Raw genomic sequence first — 21,554 nt, 5'->3', positions numbered from 1 at the left:
TCAGCTGCCGCTGCCTCAGGAGGGTTCCAGGGGCAGACGGTGGCGGGGCGAACGCTCCGCCCCCAGAACGCGGCCTGGCCAATCGGCGCCGGAGGGGCGGGGCTAAGCCTCTCGCCTTGGCCGCCTGGGACTGAGGCTGCCCAGAGTCCTCAGGGTCCCTGAACCCAGCGAAGTGCAGGACAGGTGCTGCCCTCGGGGCTCTGGACTGGCCACAGGCGCCTTTAGCCTCTCAGCAACTCCTAGATGACTTAGAAAGACTATCCCCGTGAGAGTAGAAGCCTCGCCTATTCCTGAGGGTGAGGGGTGTTCCTACGGGGTGGAGGATATGCGTGGATCCTGTGCCTCATGGACCCTTATCCTGGGACCTGGGGGGACCAAGCTGGGCTCAGAGCAGGGCTTGATGAGGATGCGGTGCTGCCCTGTGGCGATCGGGACGCTGGGAAAACAACTGCCCTTGCAGGGCGTCCGCTCCCACCACCTTATCTTTCTACTAAGAAAACCAAAGCCCGGATCCCTTGGCGGTTGGAATTCTTCCTCTCTGTCTAAATATAAACATAGGTGAACACATTTGAAGAAGTGTTTTAGAGGGATGCTTCCGTGGACAGGGTCCCCGGCTGAGCGGAGACTGGGCTGACACTGTCCTCCTTGGCTTCCGTGTCTGACCCAGGCCAGGCCAGACCCTGGCTCCCTCAATGATGACAGAAACCTCAGGGTGCCCTCCCACAACTGGACCCTCTGGGAGTTCCGGTGTCCAGCTCCAGCCAATGCTTCCTTGCACTGGGATCTGGATACATTCCCAGGAGTCACCAGCAGGTGGCGCCAATGCCAGGACTCACGCAGAGCCTTAACCTGGCCCCCGTGGGCGGGCACTCAATCTCTGATCAGCCTGGGCCTGTCACAGGGAGGCCTCTAAGCCTTCGAGTGTGATGGATCCAGGGCCCAGACCCCATAGTGGGAGATGAAAGGTCACCCAGGGTCTCCCCACGGGCCGTCCAGGCGCCATGCTGCACGTCTCACACATAGGAGCACTTTAGTGGGCAGATCCTATGATGGTGTCGTTTGTTAGCTTTGGTGTAAACCAACTTGTCACTACCAAAGGGACCTACAACAAGCCACTTAGCCAGGAAGGATGGTAGCTATGCCTCATGGTTTTGGATGTTTTCGGTTCAAGATTAGGTGGGTCCCATTGATTTGGCTCTCTGCTGAGGCCAGCAGATGGGCACCGCCAGGCAAGTGCAGAGGGCGGGTCCCCTGTGGGCCCCACTCAGACTGCTGGTACCAGTGCACCCATGAGAACAGCACTGCAAGGAGAGATTCCCTGGTGACCAAAGGCATCCTACTAGGCCTGCTTCTGGTTTTTATTTTTTTAGATTTACTTGAAATTTTTCTTTCCACTGCAGAGTAGCTGAAAGGGAGAGGTCTTTTAGGCGCTACTTCACTACCCAAATGGCTGCTACCACCATGGCTGGGTCCTGTGGAAGCTGGGAGCCTGGAGCTTCACCCACCTGGGTGCAGAGCCCTGGGCACTGGGACCATCACCTGCTGCCTTGCTAGGTACCTTAGCAGGGAGCTGCCTGGGAAGTGGAAGAGCTGGGTCTCCAGCCGCAAGGCCTATTTCCTCAACACCGTCATTAAGTTCCCACATTAACAGTTCCATCCACCTGTGCCTTGAAACACCTGCAGGAGCTCAGCAGCCAAAGCCGTTCAACCCTTAGCAGCTGTGTTCCCTGGCATTCAAATCCCTGGGAAAGAAACACCCGGCAACCACGCTCCAGGCACGAGTGAAACCAGCAGCAGGCACCGTCCCCAGGCATTCCTGTCCAGCTAGGCTGCGGCCATCCTCCCATCTGACCTCCTAGGACTTAGAGTTCTGGGGCATTAATCCCACACCAGAGCCCCATGCAGGGTGGCGCTGGTCCTGATGTGCCCTCTGCTGGCCACTTTCATTGACTGGGTTTGGGACTTGGGACCCTTTTCAGGCAAGAGCTTAGATAACTGGGACCACGATGGGCCATGGGAAAACTCAGGTCACCCAGCCCAAGCCTCCCGGGCTGGCCAGGACCAATCCCCCTTCAGAGAGGAAACGGACACAACCCTGGGGTCGGTGTTGTGGCCGGGTTGCTGAAGCAAGCACATCATGCATTCTATCTCCCTCCAAAAGATCCCTCAACCAGTCCCCCAGTGACCTGAGGCTCAGTGGTACTGCTTTAATGGTGTTTAAGGTGGGGTAGCAGCAAAAGCAGAGAGAGGGGTCGGGGGAGGCTCTGCATTGCCCTGGAGCAGAGAGCTCAGGCTTGCACTGGGTCACCCCCATGGCTCCAGGCGAACTCTTCCCACTGGACCGAGGCCACAAACGTGTGGATCTCCATGGGCTGCAGCGTGATGGAGGCTGGGTCCAGAGGGGGCACCGTGGGAGTGGGGGTGGTTCCTGGAGAGGGGAAGGGGAAGCCCAAGAGTGAGGGGTGCAGACTTCCTCCCCCTCCTTCACTCCCTCCCCAGGGCTGACCACACTGTGCACCCACAAGAGTCTCCCCCAGGAATCACCTACCCATATCTACACACCTGCTTGGGCCTAAATCCCACCCCTGGATCTCTCAGATCCTCTCAATGCCTGGTGCTTATCTCACATCCTCAAAGCAACCCCAAAGCAGATGGACACCCTCAGAGAACTAGACACCCACGGATTCTCGAATCTTGTTCCTGGGACTGGAATGCTCAGCTCCTCAAGACCTATTGCCAGTTTGCTGAACCCACTTTAGACCCTGAAGCCCCGAGCCTGGATCTGCCCAGGGTCCTCAGGTTCTACACTGGATCCTGGCCCACATTCCCATGCCTCATATACCGCCCCCCGCTGCCAGCCCCAGGCAGGAGCCCACGCCTCCCACGCTAGGTGCCCACCGGTGTCTGGGTTCCACTGGAGCCTGGAGGCGCTGGCCCGGGGCTGGTTGGCTGCCAGCGTGGTCTCCTGCAGGCGGGTGATGGTGAAGGTGGAGAACAGGTTCTGTGGAACCATGGATGGGACCCAATCCGTGGGAGCCAAGGTGGCTTCTCTCTCTCTCTCTCTCTCTCTGTCTCTCTCTCTCTCCTTTCTCACCTGTCTCCTTACCTGTAAATTCAAGGTCACGGGAGAGCTCAAGTTGCGGCCCGAGTCCTCCCCACTGGCGAACTGGTGCTCCAAGCGCAGCAGCAGTGTCTGTGGGCCCCAGCGGGCCAGGGTGAGCAGGTGCACGGAGGGCGGAAGCTCCAGGCGCAGCCCTGAGAACTGCGGGGAGATGGAGGCGGGGCTGAGTCAGAGAGGGGCGGGGCTTGCGGGAGGAGGGGCGGGGCTCAGGGGAAAGGTGTGGGCGGGGTCCTTCAGAACTGAGCCTGTGGGAGGACAGGGCGGCCCTCTTGGGGGAGAAGGTCTGAGTTCAGAAGGAGCAGAACTGAACTGACCAGAGGCCCTATGGAGTTGAGGGGGGCAGGGCTGAAGATTCAGAGAGGCAGGACACAGGAGGAAGGGAGGAGGTGAGGGGCGGGAAGGCGGAGTACCCCAGGAGGGGCGGGGCCCAGGCCAGACAGCCTTTGCTGAAGGGGCGGGAGCTGAAGCTGTGCCCCCCAAGGAAAGGTGGAGGGGCTCTTGGGCCGGTCCTGGGCAGGGGCTACCTTAGGGGCTGACCTTGCTTTGACCTCCCCTGAGTGAATTAAGTTAAAGCAAGGTGGGTCCCAGCATAGCCAAGAAAAAGCAGCACCGAGTCCACTGTCGGCACAGGCTTCGTTCTGATCCCATCTTTGCCTACTGTGCCACCCTCACCTGCAATTGCCGGGCGGCCCCGGGGTGGTAGAGGGCGCTGCCACTTGGGGCCAGAACCACCTGCGGGGCCAGGACCTCCTTCTCTGCCAGCAGCCGGTGGCCCGCAGCTGCTGTGCCCACTGCGTCCAGCAGCACGAGGTGGCTCCCTCGCACCCACGACCCTGAGCCCTCCTCCAGCAGAGGCTCCCCCACTCCACGGTTATCATCCAGCAGCAGCCTGCGGTGCACCTGGGGGGACAGCAGCCAGGAGGGGGTGAGGGGGTTGTGGGTGTTCTTGTGCTACGTCCTGCAGGGGCTGGTGTGGGACCTGGTGCAAGGACCCTTGGGTGGCTGTGGCTCCCCACACATACACTCACCATGAGCTCCAGCGAGCCATCCTGCAGGCTGCTGCCCCCCTGTGAGCGATCCGTCAGCACTGTCAGCTGCTTCTTCCCGTCCTGGTGGCAAGGGTGAGTGTGAGGGCGGGGTGGGGATCCAGCCCCAGCCCCAGGCACCTGGGAGATGCCGCCAGTGAGAGGCGTTCCCCATTCTGTACCCGGGGATGTGTGGGGTGGGGGAGGGTACCGTGATGTAAATTCGAGTGTTGACTGGATAGTAGTTCCCCGCCACAGGCTCTGTCTGGTTCAAGTTCCAGGTGGGTCGGTAATTCCTCCTGGGGGCGGGGGGTCATCTGGTCAGGCTGGAGGACTGGCTCCCCCACTCTGCTCTCTCCCTTCTTCCTCTCCCTCCCACATTCACACCATCAGCCAGCGCCCCCACCCCTGGGCCCCACCCATCACCACTGCCCTGTGGGTGCCCTGCGTCCCCGTCACCTCCTCTTTAGGATCTCCCGGCCATTGCTGTCCGTGTAGAAGTAGCCCTTGGTGTCCAGCGGCGTGTCGAAGCGACTGATCACTTCCTTCCCCCACTTGTCACTGTACCCAATGGGACAGCAAGCTTGTGAGCCTCATCTAAACTCACTCTGGGCAGTGGTGTTGGGGGCAGTGGCTAAGACGCCAGTTGGGACACCACCACCCGTATCACAGTGCCTGGGCCTGAGTCCCAGCTGTGCTCCTGCTTCCTGCTTCCTGCGCATGCAGACCCCGAGAGACAGCAGTGAAGGCTCTGCCACTGTCATTGAGTTCCTGGCTCCCAGCGTCCACTGGGCTTTATCTCTTTCCAAATAGATAAATATTGTAAAGATTCATTTTATTTTTGTTTAAGAGAACAGTGACAAGAAAAAAAAAAGAACAGTGACACAGAGAGAGAGAGACCCAAGAGTAAGAGATCTTCCAACAGATGGCTCACTCTCCACACAGATGTGGTGGCCAGGGCTATGGCAGGCTAAAGCCAGGAATCTGGAACTCTGGGATTCTCACGTGGGTAGCAGGCACCCACATACTTGAACCATATTCTGCTTTCCCAAAAGCATTAGCAAGGAGCTGGACTGGAAATGGAGCAGCGAGGGAATGAACAGGCCACTGATATATGCTAGTGGCATTACCCACCACGGCTCAACTCACTGTGCCACAAAGCCAGCCCCCTTCTTGTTTTATTTTACATACTTCTAAAACAAACAAACTCCATTCTGCCTTTGTCTGTAGCCCCAGCCCCTGCCCATGCACTCACCCCACAGGGATGGGCCCCACCGTCCACTCCAGCTCCAGGTGGCGCTGTCCGCGGTACAGGCGAACCACCTGGGCACACCAGGCTGAGAAGTTCTGGTGCACCTCCTGCACCAAGGGCGTCTGAGGACACACAGGGCAGAGGGCAGGGCTCAGGCTAGCCTTGGGCAGAGGGGAGGTGTGCAAATGCCCCCTGCTGTGAACCCTCCAGAAGCTTCCAACAGGGTCAACCCCAAAATTGCACAGGAATCCCACACATCAATGCACCTGCCCGGATGTGATGCCCACACTCCCCCCCCCCCCAGTCTCGGACACAGAGGTCTTGAGTGGGGCCCGTGTGCTTGCTGCCCACCACTACCCCACCTCCCTTTTATTTTATTTTATTTTATTTTTTTAAATTTTTGGACAAGGCCGGCGCCATGGCTCAATAGACTAATCCTCCGCCTTGCGGCGCCGGCACACCGGGTTCTAGTCCCGGTCGGGGCACCGGATTCTGTCCCGGTTGCCCCTCTTCCAGGCCAGCTCTCTGCTATGGCCCGGGAGTGCAGTGGAGGATGGCCCAAGTACTTGGGCCCTGCACCCGCATGGAAGACCAGGAGAAGCACCTGGCTCCTGGCTTTGGATCAGCACAATGTGCCGGCCGTGGCGGCCATTGGAGGGTGAACCAACGGCAAAAGGAAGACCTTTCTCTCTGTCTCTCTCTCTCACTGTCCACTCTGCCTGTAAAAATAAATGAATAAAAATAAATAAATGAATAAAAATTTAAATTTTTGGATAGTGTGTGTGTGTGCCGGCGCTGAGGCTCACTGGGCTAATCCTCCACCTTGCACCAGAGAGCCACGGCGCCAGCCCCCACCTCACTTTTTTTAAAGCACAGTCCTAGCTGGGCATGTGGCTCCCTTTATTTATTTATTTTTATTTATTTTTTTTTTTTGACAGGCAGAGTGGACAGTGAGAGAGAGAGACAGAGAGAAAGGTCTTCCTTTGCCGTTGGTTCACCCTCCAATGGCCGCCGCGGCCGGCGCACCGCGCTGATCCGATGGCAGGAGCCAGGAGCCAGGTGCTTTTCCTGGTCTCCCATGGGGTGCAGGGCCCAAGCACCTGGGCCATCCTCCACTGCACTCCCTGGCCACAGCAGAGGGCTGGCCTGGAAGAGGGGCAACCGGGACAGAATCCGGTGCCCCGACCGGGACTAGAACCCGGTGTGCCGGCGCCGCTAGGCGGAGGATTAGCCTAGTGAGCCGCGGCGCCGGCCTATGTGGCTCCCTTTAAAAGACTACGTTCTCCCATCTCCCTTGACTCTGTCAGTAGCTGTGTGAACACAGCCTGCCCCATGGAAATTGATCAAGACGTATAAGCAACGTTCCCTTCCCTCTCCTTCTCCTTCTCCCTTGCCCACTGTCTCAAATACAGGTGGAATGGCTGGAGCTTGCACAGCCACTGTGGTCTGTGAGGAAGCCGAGTGTTGAGGCAGTCAGTGCCAGGAGACAGAAGGGATCTGGGTGACTGTGGCATCAGCCCACCTCCCCCAGATGCATCAGCCTGATCTTCTGTTGGAAAGAAAGAACATTCTTTCTTATTCCAGGCACAGTGGCTTCGGGTCAGCCAATCACAACAGGCAAAATTGCATCCTACTACAGTGACCTGGGCATGGAGCCGTCACCTCCAGAGGAACAGCTGTCAACTCTCAGGCTCTCGAGCCCACACAACTATGGGTCCTGCCACCATCTGTCTTCTTCCCTCCCTAAGAGGACACATCAGTGACAGTCCCAGGAAAAGGTCACTCCTGGGAGACACCTACCCTAAATGGGTGTCACCCAAGCATCTACCCAAGTGTCACCTCTGACATCTCCACCCCAATATCACCTCCTCTTGTCACAGACCTCGGAGGCCTCTGCGAGGACCAACATTGGGCTCTCTCCCACCCAAGGCTTCAGTGGGAACACACCAGCCCTGCTTTCCCACTCTAACACTTATCCTGACATCCACAGCAGGTGTGAACAACATCATGCGTGCATCTTCAGGAGAGAGAACAGAAAGAATACCTGCCCTTGGGCCCCCCCCCCAGTATCCCCATGTGGCCTCAGCCCTCAACCTAGGAGAGATGGGACTCCCCTCCTGTCTCCCTGGCCCCTGCACACCACCCACCTGAACTCCACACACTCCTGCCCGCCATCCCCAGTGCCCACTCTTCCTTCCTGACCTTCAGCAAGTGGATCTGAGCTGAGTCGCTCACGGGCAGTGGTTTTTGTTGCTGTGGTTTAAAGATGTAGGCACCAGAGGACTGCCTGATTTTCTGGCCAACCGTACCAGCTTTATACCTTCAGGCAAGGGAGGTGAGAGTCAGGTAAGGGACCTCAGCTCTCTGCAACCCCACTTCCCTGGCGCCTCCTTACCCCCCTCACCAGAAAAAAGACTGGTTCATGGGCAGCACGAGTTTCTGCTCCAGGTCCTCAATCTGCATCAAGAAACCCGTCTCGAGGTTGAATGTAGCCCGGATGTGCTGGGCAGCCAAAGGTGGACAGAAGTGAATGACCATGGTCTCAGCCAACGGCAGCTCCATGCTTCCAGGAGCTCAGTGCAACACCCTGCAGCCCCCACTTCCTCCTCTCGCTTGCCCACTCCTCACACACCTGATCCCACTAGAGAATCCTAACAGCTTGGCCTTCGTCACCCCGTGACCCTTCACAACTGGTGCCATGGACCTCCTCCAGGAGGGCACCTGGGACACCTCGACTCCAATCGCTGATCTCAGCTGCTTCAGCCCAAAGTCAAGGTGGGCACCTGACATGCGGCCCAGGATGCCAGCACCCACATGACTCCTACTGGTGCACAGGGAAGCTTTCAGTCCTTCCACAATCAACAGTAGACCCCAGGGGCTGGCGGTGTGGTGCAGCACGTTAAGCTGCTGCTTCCCATACCAGCATCTGTAATCGGAGCCCCAGTTGCTTGGCTTCCAATGCAGATCCTGCTAACGAGCCTGGGATGCAGCAGCAGGTGGTTCAGTGCTTGTGCTCCTGCTACCGGTACTGGAGACCAGGGTGGTGTTCCAGATGCCTGGCCAATCTCCCTGATAGGGCTGTTTTGGGAGTCAACTAACAGAAGGAAGATATTTCTCTCTCTCACTCTCTCTCCTTCTGCATTTAAAATGAATAAATAAACCTTCAAACTTCAAACTACAAACTTCAAACTAAATAAGTAAAATTGAAACTCTTCATCTGCCATTAGCTTGGAAATATCCATCCCCTGTCACTGGTGCTCACACTGGGTCCCCACAACAGCCTTGGGAAAGGACTCGCAGGCTCCCATGAAGGTCGCTCACTCAAGGTCTCCCCATCAGAGGGTGAGATTAGGGTAGACTGGCAAGCCTGGCACTGCCAACCCAGAGCCCACACTGCTCACCAGCACACTTGGGTTCATCACCAGACCCGGGGATAAGGGTCCAGAAGGAGCCGCACCTCATTTTTGATATTTAAGACAGCTGACCCAGGCTTCTGAGAAATGGGTTGGGGGATGTGGGTTTTGGATCTCCGGAGAGAGACTCGGGATACTGAGTAGATGCTGAAGCCCAAGGCAGGCACCGAGGCGGAAAACAGCAGCTCTGGGCTGGGCTTCTGTCCCTCTGGTTGGGGAAGCAGCAGCACCTCGGGGAAGGGAGGGGGGAGCTGAGCCAAGAGGCTGTGGGTGTGCACAGAACGCATCACACTCAGTACAGCAGGCAGCAAACTCAAGGAGGGGAGGGAGCCCTGGGAGGGAGGAGAGAGACGGGGGAGGCAATGGAGGGAGGGAGGACTGCAGGGGAGGAGGAGGCTCAAGGGGGGAGGCTGTCTGGGAGCCAGGGGCTCTCCAGAAACACGGAGGAAATGTCCTGGGGGATTAAAGGGGACCACTCGGGTGGGAGAGATGCTCGGAGGGGGCTGATGCTAAGGGCCAGAGCGGGCAGAGATCTGCAGGGACAGGAGGGGACCACGAGGGGGAGGGGCGTGCCCATGGGTGTCCTCGGGTGACAGTCCCTGAAGGGGCTCACATCGCTGGGCACCGCGTGGCCACTGGGGTCCTTTATGAGGAAAGCGCCCGCACTGACTGGCAGCCGCACCATGCGGTCCACCTTCCGGGCCAGGGGGTTGTAAATGGCGACCTGGAACTGGGGGAGGGGGACAGGGAGGGCGTGTGGAACTGGGGCGGCGGTCCTGGTCTCTGTCCTGCCCTGGCTTGGCTGAGACCCATAAATCTCGCTCCACAAAGGTCATCCCAAATAATTACCACCACCCCGTGCACCCCATCAGCGGCAGCCCTGGCTCCTCTTCCGTGCGCCCCATCACCTGTGGGGTCACCTCCCCCTGGGCCCCGCCCGCGGCACCTGCCTCCCGCCCCGCCCCCACCCGGCTCACGCGCGCCGACGTCTGGCTGAGCGGGCAGACGCTGATGTTGAGCTCCGGGCAGATGGAGAAAGCCTCCTGGGAGCCGCTGAGCCGCGCCAGGGCGTTGCTCAGGAGAACCTGGGGGGCAGCGCCACGGGGCGGCCTCGCTCTAAACGCCCACCTGGGTCTCTGCCTGGCGTGCCAGTCCCTGGCCCCATCTCTACCCCACCCCTCTGAAGCACCGCCCCTTTTTCTTTTGCTTGTCAGCCTAAGCTCCTCCTCTCTCGCCTCTTTGGGTTCCACACGTCGCAACCACGCCCCACCCGGATCCACCCTCGCCCCCAGTCTCGAGCTCTGCCCCTTTCCATCTGCGCCCAGGGTCTCCCATGCCCTGTTCCTCCTGGTCTCCAGTCTCTGCCACCACCTCCTCCTAGCTCTGACCCCGCCTCCTCCAGTATCCACCAGCGCCCGGGCCCCGCCCCGCGCACCTTGCAGCGCCCCCATCCGGCAGCCAGCCGGCGCGCGTAGTCCTCCGCCACGAGCTGGCGGGAGGTGCCCGTGATGGCGTCGTGGTGCTGCAGCACCGCCATGGCCTCCTCTGCGGGCACACAGGGGTGCGGGAGGGGTCCTCGTGGAACTCAGCCCGGACCCCGCGGGGACAGGAAAGGGCAGGTGCCTCTTGGTTAGCGTCTTGGTGGCCGCCATGGGCTGGATCCCACCTGCAGCCCCTCTCCCGTCCCCACCCCCACGCCGGCCGACCCCTACCTAGGGGAGCGCTGTCTCCCGACCCATAGGGCCCCACGTTGGCCGCCGGGCCCGCCAGCGCCTCCAGCTGCTTGCACACCTGGGGAGCAGTGCACAAGTTCAGGCTCCTGGTCTAAGGGGCCTCCTGGCTGCCCCCTCCCGCCGGGGCTGCCCACCTGCAGGAAGTTGTAGCTGACGCGCTCATAGCGCTTGAGGGCCGGCCGGCTGGAGAAGTAGCCGGTCCAGAACTGGTGGGGGCCATCGGCGTACGGGAAGAAGTCGTCCTCCTTCAGCGACCTGCGCGGGCGGAGAGGGCGGGGTCACGAGGCGCGGGACGTGCCAACCCCTCGGCCTCCCAGGGCCCCCCCAAATACCAGGTGAGGTTGGCCTTGTTCAGCTCCCAGAGGTAACAGGCGGGGGTGGAGTAGAGCACGTGGACGGGGCTCCCGGATGCCTGCTGCTGGGGGGAGGGAAGTGGGTGAGCCCTCGGGGATAGCGCTGCATCCCCGGGACCCACAGGTGTGCACATTCAGCCTCCCACCCAGTGCCCACAGGCGCGCATCCTGTCGGCTCCTGTGCTGAGTCTACCTTCTGAGAGCACACCTGTGGTCAAACCTTACCATCCCTGGAATGGTCTCTGCAAGAATACATCTGAAATTTTACTAAACCATCTGAAGGATACCAATTTCAGCAAGAAAAACTCATATGGGAAAACACAGTGTGACATACAAGGCAGGAACAATCATATTTTCAGCCCTATCAGATTATTGCCAAAAGACCATGTTTGTAGCGAATGGACGCTCATCTACTGAGAGAGGTGGGGAGAGGAAATTGGTATACAGGAGGAACAAGATGTTTGTTCTGTTGTACTGTGTTCCTGGTGTAATCAGTAGGTGCTCAACCAATGTTTGCATGAATGAAGGGCCATGCCTCTGTGTGCCTACATATGTCTACACACACACACACACATACAGTCCTGTCTCAGTATCCACAGGGGATTAGTTCCAGGACCCCCAGAAAAACCAAATTCCACAGAGAAGCTCTAAGGTAGGCATCTGATGCAATGGTTAAGGCATAACTGGGAATTTACACATCGCACGTAAGAGTTTCTGGGTTCAAATCCCAGCTGTGTTTTTAGTTCCAGCTCTCTGCTGCTGCACATCCTAGGAGGTGGTAGGTGAGGGCTCAAAGGCTTGGGTTCCTGGGAGACCTGGATTACTGAGGGCCGCGCTCCTAGCTTCAGCCTGTGCTGGCCCCAGTGGTTGCCTGCATTAGGGAGTGACTGAGCAGAGGTGCTCTCTACATTTCAAACAAGTAAGATAAATAATAAACAAAATTTCCAAAGTAATCATAATCTTTTTTAAAAGTTCAGTGATTTATTTGAAAGAGTTATATATAGAGAAGGAGACACAGAGATAAATCTGCTATCTGCTGCTTCACTCCCCAAATGGCCAGGACCCTGGAAGTCCATCCAGGTCTCCCCCACTGAGTGGCAGGGATACAAGTACTTGGGCCACCTTCCCCTGCTCTCACAGGTGCATTAGTAGGGAGCTTGATTGGAAGTGGAGCAGCCAGGGCTCCAATGGGTGCCCATATGGGATGCCACCATCCCAGGCTGAACCCACTGTGCCCCCATGCTGGCCCCAGCAAATAATACAATTTTTGAAAAGAAAAATGTCTACATATGTTCAGAACAGATGTAGTTAAAAAAAAATCCTATGCACAGTTGGTTGACTCCTCAGATGTGGAGCCCATGGATGTAGAGGGCCCATTGTAGTGACCTGTACAAACGCACACCCCGTGTTCAATCAGTCACCCTGCTCTTAGCCATGCTTGGGTTTCAGACACCGTCTAGATCCAGAGTCTGCCCCACCCGCAGTGAATTCACAGCCCAGGGGAGGAGCGACATTGAATGATGGTTACAATTGACTGTAGCATCAGAGGTATTGTGTGATCCCAGAGCAGAGAGCCAGGGTTCTGCCTGGGGGTTGGGTGAGCTTCCTGGAGGGGGGAGACAGGGGAGCTGGGGTGTTAAAGGAGGAGCAGGAGGTTAGTCGTAAGCCAACACTAACACATGGATGCCAGGCACTGCTCTGCATGAATGCAAATGAACTCCTTCAACTCATGGTAGCAGCCACATGAGGCTGAAACTGTGGCGAGGAATAATGCTGCCTATGGAATAGCAGTGACCTTTGATATGCTTACAGGCCACAGCACCTACATATATCCTCATGAACAGGCCCGCATTGGAATAGTTACCTATTTTGATCAGGTCAGAGATTTGGCACTTTCAGCCTTAAAAAATATAAGTCCTCCTAATTATATTCAGCTCTTTAGAAACCTAGTTCAAGGCCCAGGCGAATAGTTCCCTGATTTCCTTGCCAGAGTCTTGGAGGCAGTAGAGAAAAGATTACCGCCTGGCCCGATCAAGACAATTTGGTCAAACAATTAGCTTGGGAAGGCGCTACCAAAGAGGCAAAAGCTGCAATCGCCCCAGTCCATAATGAAGACATTTCTAAATGGATAGTAGCTACAAAGGAGATAAACTCTGCTGATACACCCATACAAGCCCATATTCTACACCAAAAATTTCATATGTCAGCAAGCAACATAAAATTGCTTTTCCCAGAGCTAACAATGAGCCAGTGCAAACACCTTGTGCACTCTTGCAAGCATTGTGCACCCCTCGCCCTGTTAGGCCCACTGCAACAAGCAGGAGTGAACCCGCGAGGCCTTGCTCCTAATAAGCTCTGGCAAGTGGACGTCACCCACATTAACTCCTTTGGTAAACTTAAGTTTGTCCACATGGTGGTAGATACTTATTCAAAAGCTGTATTTGCAACAGCCCAATCTGGAGAAAAGGCTAGTAATGCAATAAAGGCAGTTAAATCAGCCATGCTGGTCCTTGGTGTCCCCTGGACCATAAAGACTGATAACGGGCCAGCGTATACATCACAGGAATTTAATTCCTTCTGAAATCCTGGAACATACAGTCTGCCACAGGTATCCCATACAACCCACAGGGACAGGCAATCATTGAAAGAACTCATAGGACTATTAAAGATCTCTTACAAAGACAGAAAAACAATCATATGCCCCCAGATCCACAGCTTGCTTTGACTGAGGTCCTTTTCACTATCAATTTTCTTAGCTTTGATTCCCAAGGGATCAGCCCAGCTTATAAACACTGGGGATCCTTTCCATCCCAGACCCCAGCCCCTATGGTTAGGTGGAAAGACCCCTTGACAGGAGAATGGAAGGGACCACACCCTCTGCTAACCAAGGGTCGAGAGTATGCTTGTATCTTTCCAGAGAATGCGGAACAGTCTGAAACATCAAGCCTGCAACTGACAGCCAACCAGAACCAGCTGAACAAGACTGAGAATCTGCCTTGTTAGCAGATGCACCTGCCTTATCATCCTACCCCGAGAAACTGCCCATGGCCACATCCGCTACTGTTTTAAACCCCACTAGCTCTGGTCAGCCACTCAAATGGCCCACAGCCTGTGTGTGGTCATGCCATTCCTGATTACCACTGTTCCTCATTCCTACCCCCATCTGAGCAAGCACTCCTGTGGTCTCCCATTTTGAGCACTGGTTAGTCGACACTGGGTAAGATTCCCTGGGGGACAAGCTAAGACAGGCACAGCTGCTTACGGAGACCACATGGAAAAGAGGTCAACAATGGTATGGCCAACAATCATGCCTCCTGTCGCTCAAAAATAAACGAAAAGGGGGAAATGTGGTGGAATGAGAAGGTGAGGTCATGCCAAGATGGCCACTGACAACAGAAACTGCCTGGCAACAGGCCATGATTGGATGGCTTCAGAAACCACATGGCAACAGAGCCTGACTGACAACAGGACGTGATTGGATGGTTTCAGAAACTGCCTGGCAACAGAGCCTGCCTGGCAACAGGCTGTGATTGGATGGCTTTGGAAACTGCCTGGCAACAGGTTGTGATTGGTGGGGCATAGACTACCCCTTGACCAGATTGGCTGCCTTGGTTATATAAGCAGCTGTGGCAACTGAAATAAATGAGTCTGCAAGCTGCTTGCCTCAAGCCTGCTTTCACCCGACTCCAGGGTCTGTGTGGTGACTCCACGCCTCTTGCCCCCACCATGCTCTTCCTCAGAAATGAATCAACCTCAACACCTGTGCCCATTTTATAGATGAGAAAGCTAAGACACTGAGTGCTTAAGAACCTCTCTAAGTCACAGAGCTAAGTGGCAGAGTTTTAGGTGGGAGAAGACAGGCACATTTCTGTGTGGAGGGAAAGGAGTGACTGTGTATCCAGCCACAACTGCAAGTGACAAATGCACAACACATCTGTGGCCAGGAGAATGAGCACCCCAAATCACCATGTCCTGGTCCCCAGAACTTGTGACTATGGTAGATGCCATGGCAAAGGGGAATTAAGGTTGCACATGGGATTAGGTTTGCCAATTAGCTGCTATTAAAATACGTACACTCTACTGGATCAGGCACTGGCCCAGTGTGATCACAAGAGTCTGGAATAGCGGAAGTGGGGAGCAGCCATCGGATGCAGCAGTTCAGATGCTGCTTGCGACACCTGCGTGCTAGCTCAGAGGATCTGGTTCAAGTCTCAGCTCCTCTGCATCCCAGATCTGATCTGACTTCCTGTTCTGCACACCCTAGGGGGCAGCAGATGATCACTCACATCACTGGATCCTTGCCACCCATGTGGGAGACCCCATTCCTGGCTCTGGTCTTGCCATGCCCCAAGCATTTAGGGAGTCTCTCCCTCTGCCTTTCAAATAAAACTGAATTTAAAGTTAAAATAAGGAGCTGGCATTTTGACACAGCACTTAAAATACCCCTTCAAACACCTGCATCTCATATTGGACTGCTTCATGTAGTTTCCAGCTATTTCCGGCTTCCAATCCTTTTTTCTGCTAATGCACACCCAGGAGGGACCATGGGAAGGCTCAACTATAGGGGAGACCTGAAAGGAGCTCTGGGCTCCTGGCTGTGGCCTGGCTCAGCTCCATGCTGCAGGCACACAGGAGGATGGATCAGCAGATATATCTGAATCTATCTCTCCATCTTTTAGATAAAAAATGAGAGTAAATAAATAACAATATAAAAATGAAATTAAGTGGTCAGTGAGCCAGCCTTGACCACTGTAGGTATTTGGGGGATGGTGGGGGGACTGTGACCCAGTAGTTGGAAGATCTCTTTGTCTCTGCCTGATTTTCTGTTTCTGCCTTTCAAAAAAATTCATTAAACATTTAAAAAGGGAGATAGAAGAGATGAGAATGAAAAAGAGATGGGACTACAGATCAAGTGAAAAAGAGGCGCTATGTGGCTGGTTTTGAAGACAGAGGTAGGGGCCATGAGCCAAGGACTGCAGGCAGTGTCCAGAAGCTGGAAAAGGCAAAGACACAGGTTCTCTCCCCAAGCCTCCGGAGGGTGCCCACAGCTCCACGCCAGACCAGTGTGATCCATGCTCAACTGCTGATCTACAGACCTGGGGTCACGGATCTCTGATGTTTTGAGCTGTCTGGTTCATGGTTATTTGTTGCAGAAGCAAGAGAACACTAAGACGGCACTTGTAGCTGTGCCCAGGACCCAAGTCCCTGCATTCAAGCACATGCTGGGAGAGGAGCACCACAGGGCTGGGACACTGACCTCTGCGTTGACCAGCTGGATGAGCTTGTCAAGGTTACTGAACCACATGTGGGCGTTCTCATAATGGAAGTCACCGCCCATGGTCATCACGATGTGGTTGGTGCGGTAGGACTGCCACTGTGGGGCAAAAGAAAGTCTCAGGTCATGCTTTCTCTGGCCACCCCTGTGTCTAGCTGTGTCTGGTACATACAGGCTTGTTCCAAAAATGGAATTTAAAGATAAATTGAGTTTGACGCCACTGAAATCCATGCATAATTTTTCCATTATCCACATTCCTGTGTAGTTTCTGATGATGCTTTGCAGCTGGTCCAGAATGCCAGCGTAGGTAGGGCAGGCATTTGGGGTATTGGCTAAGCTGCCTCCTCATATGCCCACATCCCACCTGGGAGTGCCGGGGTTCAATTCCCAGCTGCACTCTTGATTCCAGCTTGCTGCTAGTTAGCTCCCTGGAAGGCAACAGGCGATGGCTCAAGAACTTGAGTGCCTGCCATCCAGGTGGGACATGAGGTTGGAGTTCCCGGCTCCCAGCTTCAGCCCAGCCCAGCAACTGCTGATAGCAGGTGCTTGGTGCGTGAAGCAGCACACGGAACAAAACTGTCTCTCTTCCTCTCTCAATGTCTCTCCCTCTCACTGTCATCCAAATAGGTCTTTTTTTAACTTTTAAAAAAGACATAAAAGGGGACTAGCCCTGTCACACAGTAGCCTCTGCCTGCAGCACCAGCATCCCGTACGGGTACCGGTTTGAGTCTCGGCTGCTGCACTTCCAATCCAGCTCCCTGCTGATGGCCTGGACAAGCAATGGAAGATGGGCCAAGTACTTGGGACCCTAACCCCACATGGGAGACCCAGAGGAAGCTCCTGCCTCCTGGCTTCTGATCAGCCCAATTCCAGCCATTCGGACATTTGGGGAGTGAACCAGCAAATGGAAGATCTCTCTGACTCTCTCTCCTTTTCTCCCTGTAACTCTGCCTCTCAAATAAATAAATATATAAAAAAGACATAAAAGAGGGCTGGCACTGTGGCATAGCAGGTAAAGGCACTGCCTGAAGTGCCAGCATCCTATGTGGGCACCAATTCGAGTCCTGGCTGCTCCACTTCCGATCCAGCTCTCTGCTGTGGCCTGGGAAAGCAGTAGAAAATGGCCCAAGTCCTTGGGCCCCTGCATCTGCTTGGGTGACCCAGAAGAAGCTCCTGGCTCCTGGCTTCAGATCGGTGCAGCTCCGGCCACTGCAACCATCTGAGGAGTGAACCAGTGGATGGAAGATTTTCTCTCTCTGTCTTTCTAACTCTACCTTTCAAATAAATAAATAATTTTTAAAAAAAGGTATAAAAGATAAGTTATTTTGATGCAAAAAAAATTTTGAAAGCTATTCAAGTTTTTCAATATGTGTTTCCAGGAGCTTTGCTTTGTAACAACCCCTCATATGTGATCCAGAATGCATGGCGGCAGTGTGGCACCGAAGGGCAAAGGCACACACAGTAGCCACAGGCTGGTCAGCATTTCTCCTTTACCCACTACACAGCTGAGGACTCCGAGGCTCAGTGCTTGGCTGGCTCCTGCATGCTTCCATGAGGAACACCTGCAAAGCCGGACGGGGACATGGACACAGTGACGGGAACAATATCTTCCCCCAGGGGCTGTGAGTAGGTGTTGGGCAAATTCAGGGCCATGGGAAATGCTCCGAGCACTGTACACCTGAGTCTCACCGGTTCTGGACACCCAGTTACCTGCTTGGTGGCCACATCCAGGAAGTGATCAACCAACACATCAGCATTGTCCTCAGGGCTGAAAGGGTCACCCACCATGGAGCTGTCATGATCACACACCAGGTCCCAGCACAGGTGCTTTGGTGGGTCATAAGCATTGGAGAGCAAACCTGTGGGCCACACCAGACTCAGGGGATCCCACTCTCCTGACCTGCCCTAGGGTCCAAACTGGCCAGGCCTCCCCCAGGGCAGGCCACAGAATTTGCAGGGCTCAGGGCAAAGGAAAATTCTAGGCCCTGGTTCTATAGTGGACTACGAATTTGAAGACGCTGATAGCAGTGCACTCAATCAAGCCCAAGGCCCATGTGAGCCTGGGGTGCTGGGGATGGCTCAGGTCACCCCACAGCCTCACCAGTAAAGAGGTCGGCGGTCGGGGGCTGCAGGCTAGCACTGGCCCGCCACACCAGCTCCATCTCCCTCTTCTTCTTCCGCAGCTCTCTGTCTTGGTAATCCATGCGCCCCAAGAAGATGCCATCGAAGCCCATCTAGGGGTGGTGGGGTAGGAGGGAGCACTGGGAATGAGTGTCCAGTCCATGACCATCAAGCTCCCCTTGGCTTGGGAGAGGTGGGCAGAGCACAGCTAGACAGTGGAGCTCAAACTAAGTTTCTTTCCAAGCTTGAGGAAGGATCAGAAGACCATGTGAGCAGGGAAGAGGCAGGACCAAAGTCAGAATCCACTGCTACCTCCCCAACAACACAGCCTTCCACAGTCTGAGGATGGAAGGGGTCAGAACTCAGGGAATGGAGCACGCTAGGCCTCCACCTGTCACTCAACTTGGGGCGGAGCCAGGATCCTAGCAAGTGGGGCAGAACTGGGGAACTGAAAAGGACAGCGGGGAGGACAGGGGACCATTGTGGGTTGGTACCTGAGAGGACTCACAGCCAGCCCAAGGTGTTGGGAGTCACTGAGCCAAGACTTGGTCCGAGGGAGATGGTAGGGAAAAGGTGGGGGGCTTGAGTGCCTGAGGGAGGAGTCAGAGCGAGTGAAGGAGTGGATCCAAGATGGGTCCAGACAGCACCTGCGCAAAGAGCGAAGCCTGTTCCCGAGAGTGCCCAAAGGGGTCGATGTGCCAGGCCACACGGGGGCGCCCGTCGTCGCCGAACGTGTCCTGCAGGAAGCGCAGCCCCAGCGTCATCTGGTCCACGATGGCGCCATAGTGGGTGGCCGCCTCGTCGTTCATCACCCAGCCACCGTTGGCAAACTCCAGGCGCCCTGTGCGGGAAGGGGCAAGGTCGGGGTCAAGGGCTGGGAGCCAGGCCAGGGAGAGTGGTGCTGGGATGAGAGGAGAAAAGCGTTCACTCCCCGTCTCAGAAGCCAGGGTTACAGGAGGAAGCTGAGCCGGGCTTCCATTTCCCGTCCTTGGGGCAGGCTCACCCTGGTGCACCAGCTCCCGCACGGCTTGCTGGGTTGCGTTCGTCTGCTGGTGCCACCAACGGGAGAAGAAGGCCATCTCCACGTAGACGAACCTGCGGCTGGGCTGTGCCCGCAGGCCAGAAATGACCGAGTCCAGGATGTTCTTCACGGCCCCGTGGTGGAGCTCATTCTGAACTGTGGACACAGGGGTTGGGCATTCAGGGACCAGGAGAGCCAGGGGGACCCTCCTTCACACAGGAGCCCAGGCCAGGCATTGCCCCCACCCTGCTGTCCAGGGCTCAGAAGGGATTCGAGACCCATGATGGGTGTCTGGGACCACGCCCACCAAGTGCTTACCCCCATAGTAGTACTGGTCCACTGTCTTGACCCAGCCCACGTCATCATGTGTGTGGGGCAGCAGGTGAACGTTCAGCATGTCTGGCTGCACCGTGGGGCATGTCTGCACGAGGACCCCCCCCACATACACACACCCGTGTCAGTACCCCAGGGCAAAGAGGTGGAGTGGGGGAGGGCCTGACTCAGTGGAGAGCATGATTGACATTGTGGCGCAGTGGTGGGGCCCTGACCTGAGCCTGACTGTGTGCAGAGGAGGCCAGGCCCTCCCAGGCAGGACACACGCATCGTGGTGCTCACACACACAGCTCCCACCACGCACAGCCCCCCAGCGCGGCTCTCCCTCTCCCCCCGGGAAAATCATCAGAGCCCTGGCTGAGGTGCGTTCAGCCCCGCACACAGCTGACCTGCGGGCGTCCTGGGGCACACAGAGGGCAGTGATTGGGGAAGGGGGCCGCAGGAAGTGGAGCCAGGGTGGACCTTAGGGAGGCGGCGTCCACAGCCCCGGTTCTCTCTGAGCGCCCCCCCTCCGTCGCCCCCACAGCGCCCTCACGGGGCTCGCACACTCAGGCCGGCGGCCCGGGGACCCTGAGACGCGGGGACCTCCTCCTTGGCAGCCCGCACGCATTCGGATCCGGTGTGGGACACGCCGCCCCTCGAGGTACCCCGGATCGGACCCGTCCACACCCGCGAACCCTCCCCAGGGCTTCCCCCGGCCGCCTCCTGCTCCCACCCGCGGGCTCCCTCACCTCGTATCCCGCGGCGCGAGTGCCGGGCGCCGCCACCAACACCACAAAGAGGACGGGCAGAGGCGGGGGCGGTCCCCGCATGGCGCGCCCCGCGTCCCCCCAGCCGCCGACACGGACCCCCGAAGCACGACCGAGGGCGGTCATGGCTCCGCTGTCACCGCCGCCACCACCTCAGCCGCCGGCGCTGCCTCAGGAGGGTTCCCGGGTCAGGCGGCGGCGGGGCGAAGTCTCCGCCCCCCGAACGCGACCCGGCCAATCGGCGCCAAAGGGGCGGGGCCAACTCGCTCTGGTGCCGCCCAGGACTGAGGCTGGCGCTGAGTCCTCGTGGTCCCTGAACCCAGCCAAGAGGGGACAGGTGCTGCCTTCGGGGCGCTGGACGGCCCAGGGGCGCCCTTAGCCGCTCGCCATTCCGTGGGGCACGGGAATGACTCTGCCCCCTGAGGGTAGGGGCCTCAGCTTTTCCTGCAGCTTCTGGATTTTCCTAGAGGATGGAGGGTGCGCGGGGGGGGGGGGGGGGGAATTCCAGGGTGTCCTATTTAGGGGAGACCCTGGAGGGACCGAGCTGGGCTTGATGAGGAGCGGTTCCGCCCGCTGGGGAAACAAAGTTCCCTCGCAGAGCCTCAGCTCCCACCAGGGCAGCCGGAGCCTCATCTTTGTACTAAGAAAACCAAATCCCAGATTGCTTAGTGGGTGGAAGTGTCTCTCTCTCTCTCTTTCTGCCTCTGCCTCTCTGTAATTCATCCTCTCAATTAAAGACAAATCTTTTTTTAAAGAGAGAGAGAGATTAGCGGTTGACCGGATCTAAGGAACTATCCCTTCCAGCCTAGAAATAGTTTGGGTGGGGCACCCCCTAGGGTGCCGCCTTTTACCTTCCCTGTGAATCAGCCTGGCACTAGCAACTGAACCCGCCATAGCCACTCGGGACAGAAGGACGCTTGCTTGGGTGCATGGCTTGGGATGTTCCCCATTCATATACGATGAGTTCCATCAATTAAGCTGTAAGCTGAGGCCAGAGGACAGGATGGATGAGGCATGGGCAAAGAGAGGGGCCCGCATTCAGCCAGGAAACAGGGACAGCTGCTGGGCCCCATTCAGACCTCCAGAACCAACAGGCTCATAAGAACAGCATTGCAAGGAGAACTCCCCAGTGACCTAAGGGTCTCCCACTCCTGGTTT

At 56.7% G+C, this 21,554-nt stretch overlaps 1 protein-coding gene across 3 annotated transcripts; it reads right to left on the bottom strand.

Annotated features, from left to right (window-relative positions):
* Nucleotides 1-2,254: 2,254 nt before the first annotated feature.
* Nucleotides 2,255-20,728, bottom strand: LOC100346772 (lysosomal alpha-mannosidase). 3 transcript variants are annotated; one of them, XM_051837890.2, is made up of 24 exons: nucleotides 20,379-20,728; nucleotides 19,633-19,735; nucleotides 19,297-19,470; nucleotides 18,941-19,134; nucleotides 18,274-18,406; nucleotides 17,883-18,031; nucleotides 16,155-16,271; nucleotides 10,877-10,962; nucleotides 10,679-10,799; nucleotides 10,524-10,602; nucleotides 10,247-10,356; nucleotides 9,789-9,896; nucleotides 9,425-9,541; nucleotides 8,856-9,041; nucleotides 7,803-7,900; nucleotides 7,601-7,718; nucleotides 5,402-5,520; nucleotides 4,606-4,707; nucleotides 4,358-4,445; nucleotides 4,150-4,230; nucleotides 3,794-4,021; nucleotides 3,107-3,262; nucleotides 2,899-2,965; nucleotides 2,255-2,428 (listed from the first exon to the last, which is right to left on the bottom strand). In XM_051837890.2, the coding sequence occupies exons 1-24, from the start codon at nucleotides 20,520-20,522 to the stop codon at nucleotides 2,289-2,291; spliced, it is 3,018 nt and encodes a 1,005-aa protein (XP_051693850.2). In that variant the 5' UTR covers nucleotides 20,523-20,728; the 3' UTR covers nucleotides 2,255-2,288. The 3 variants fall into 3 exon arrangements, with proteins under 3 accessions (XP_051693850.2, XP_051693848.2, XP_002723977.4); XM_051837888.2 differs by having other exon boundaries at nucleotides 2,899-3,001; nucleotides 20,379-20,725; XM_002723931.5 differs by having other exon boundaries at nucleotides 2,899-3,001; nucleotides 10,877-10,959; nucleotides 20,379-20,722.
* Between the last annotated feature and the right edge of the window lie 826 nt (nucleotides 20,729-21,554).

This window comes from Oryctolagus cuniculus, chromosome 16 (genome assembly GCF_964237555.1).
Source record: "Oryctolagus cuniculus chromosome 16, mOryCun1.1, whole genome shotgun sequence".
Taxonomy (NCBI): Eukaryota; Metazoa; Chordata; class Mammalia; order Lagomorpha; family Leporidae; genus Oryctolagus; species Oryctolagus cuniculus.
The sequence above is the reverse complement of the archived record's forward strand: the minus strand, read 5'-3'. Positions and strand labels throughout refer to the sequence as shown.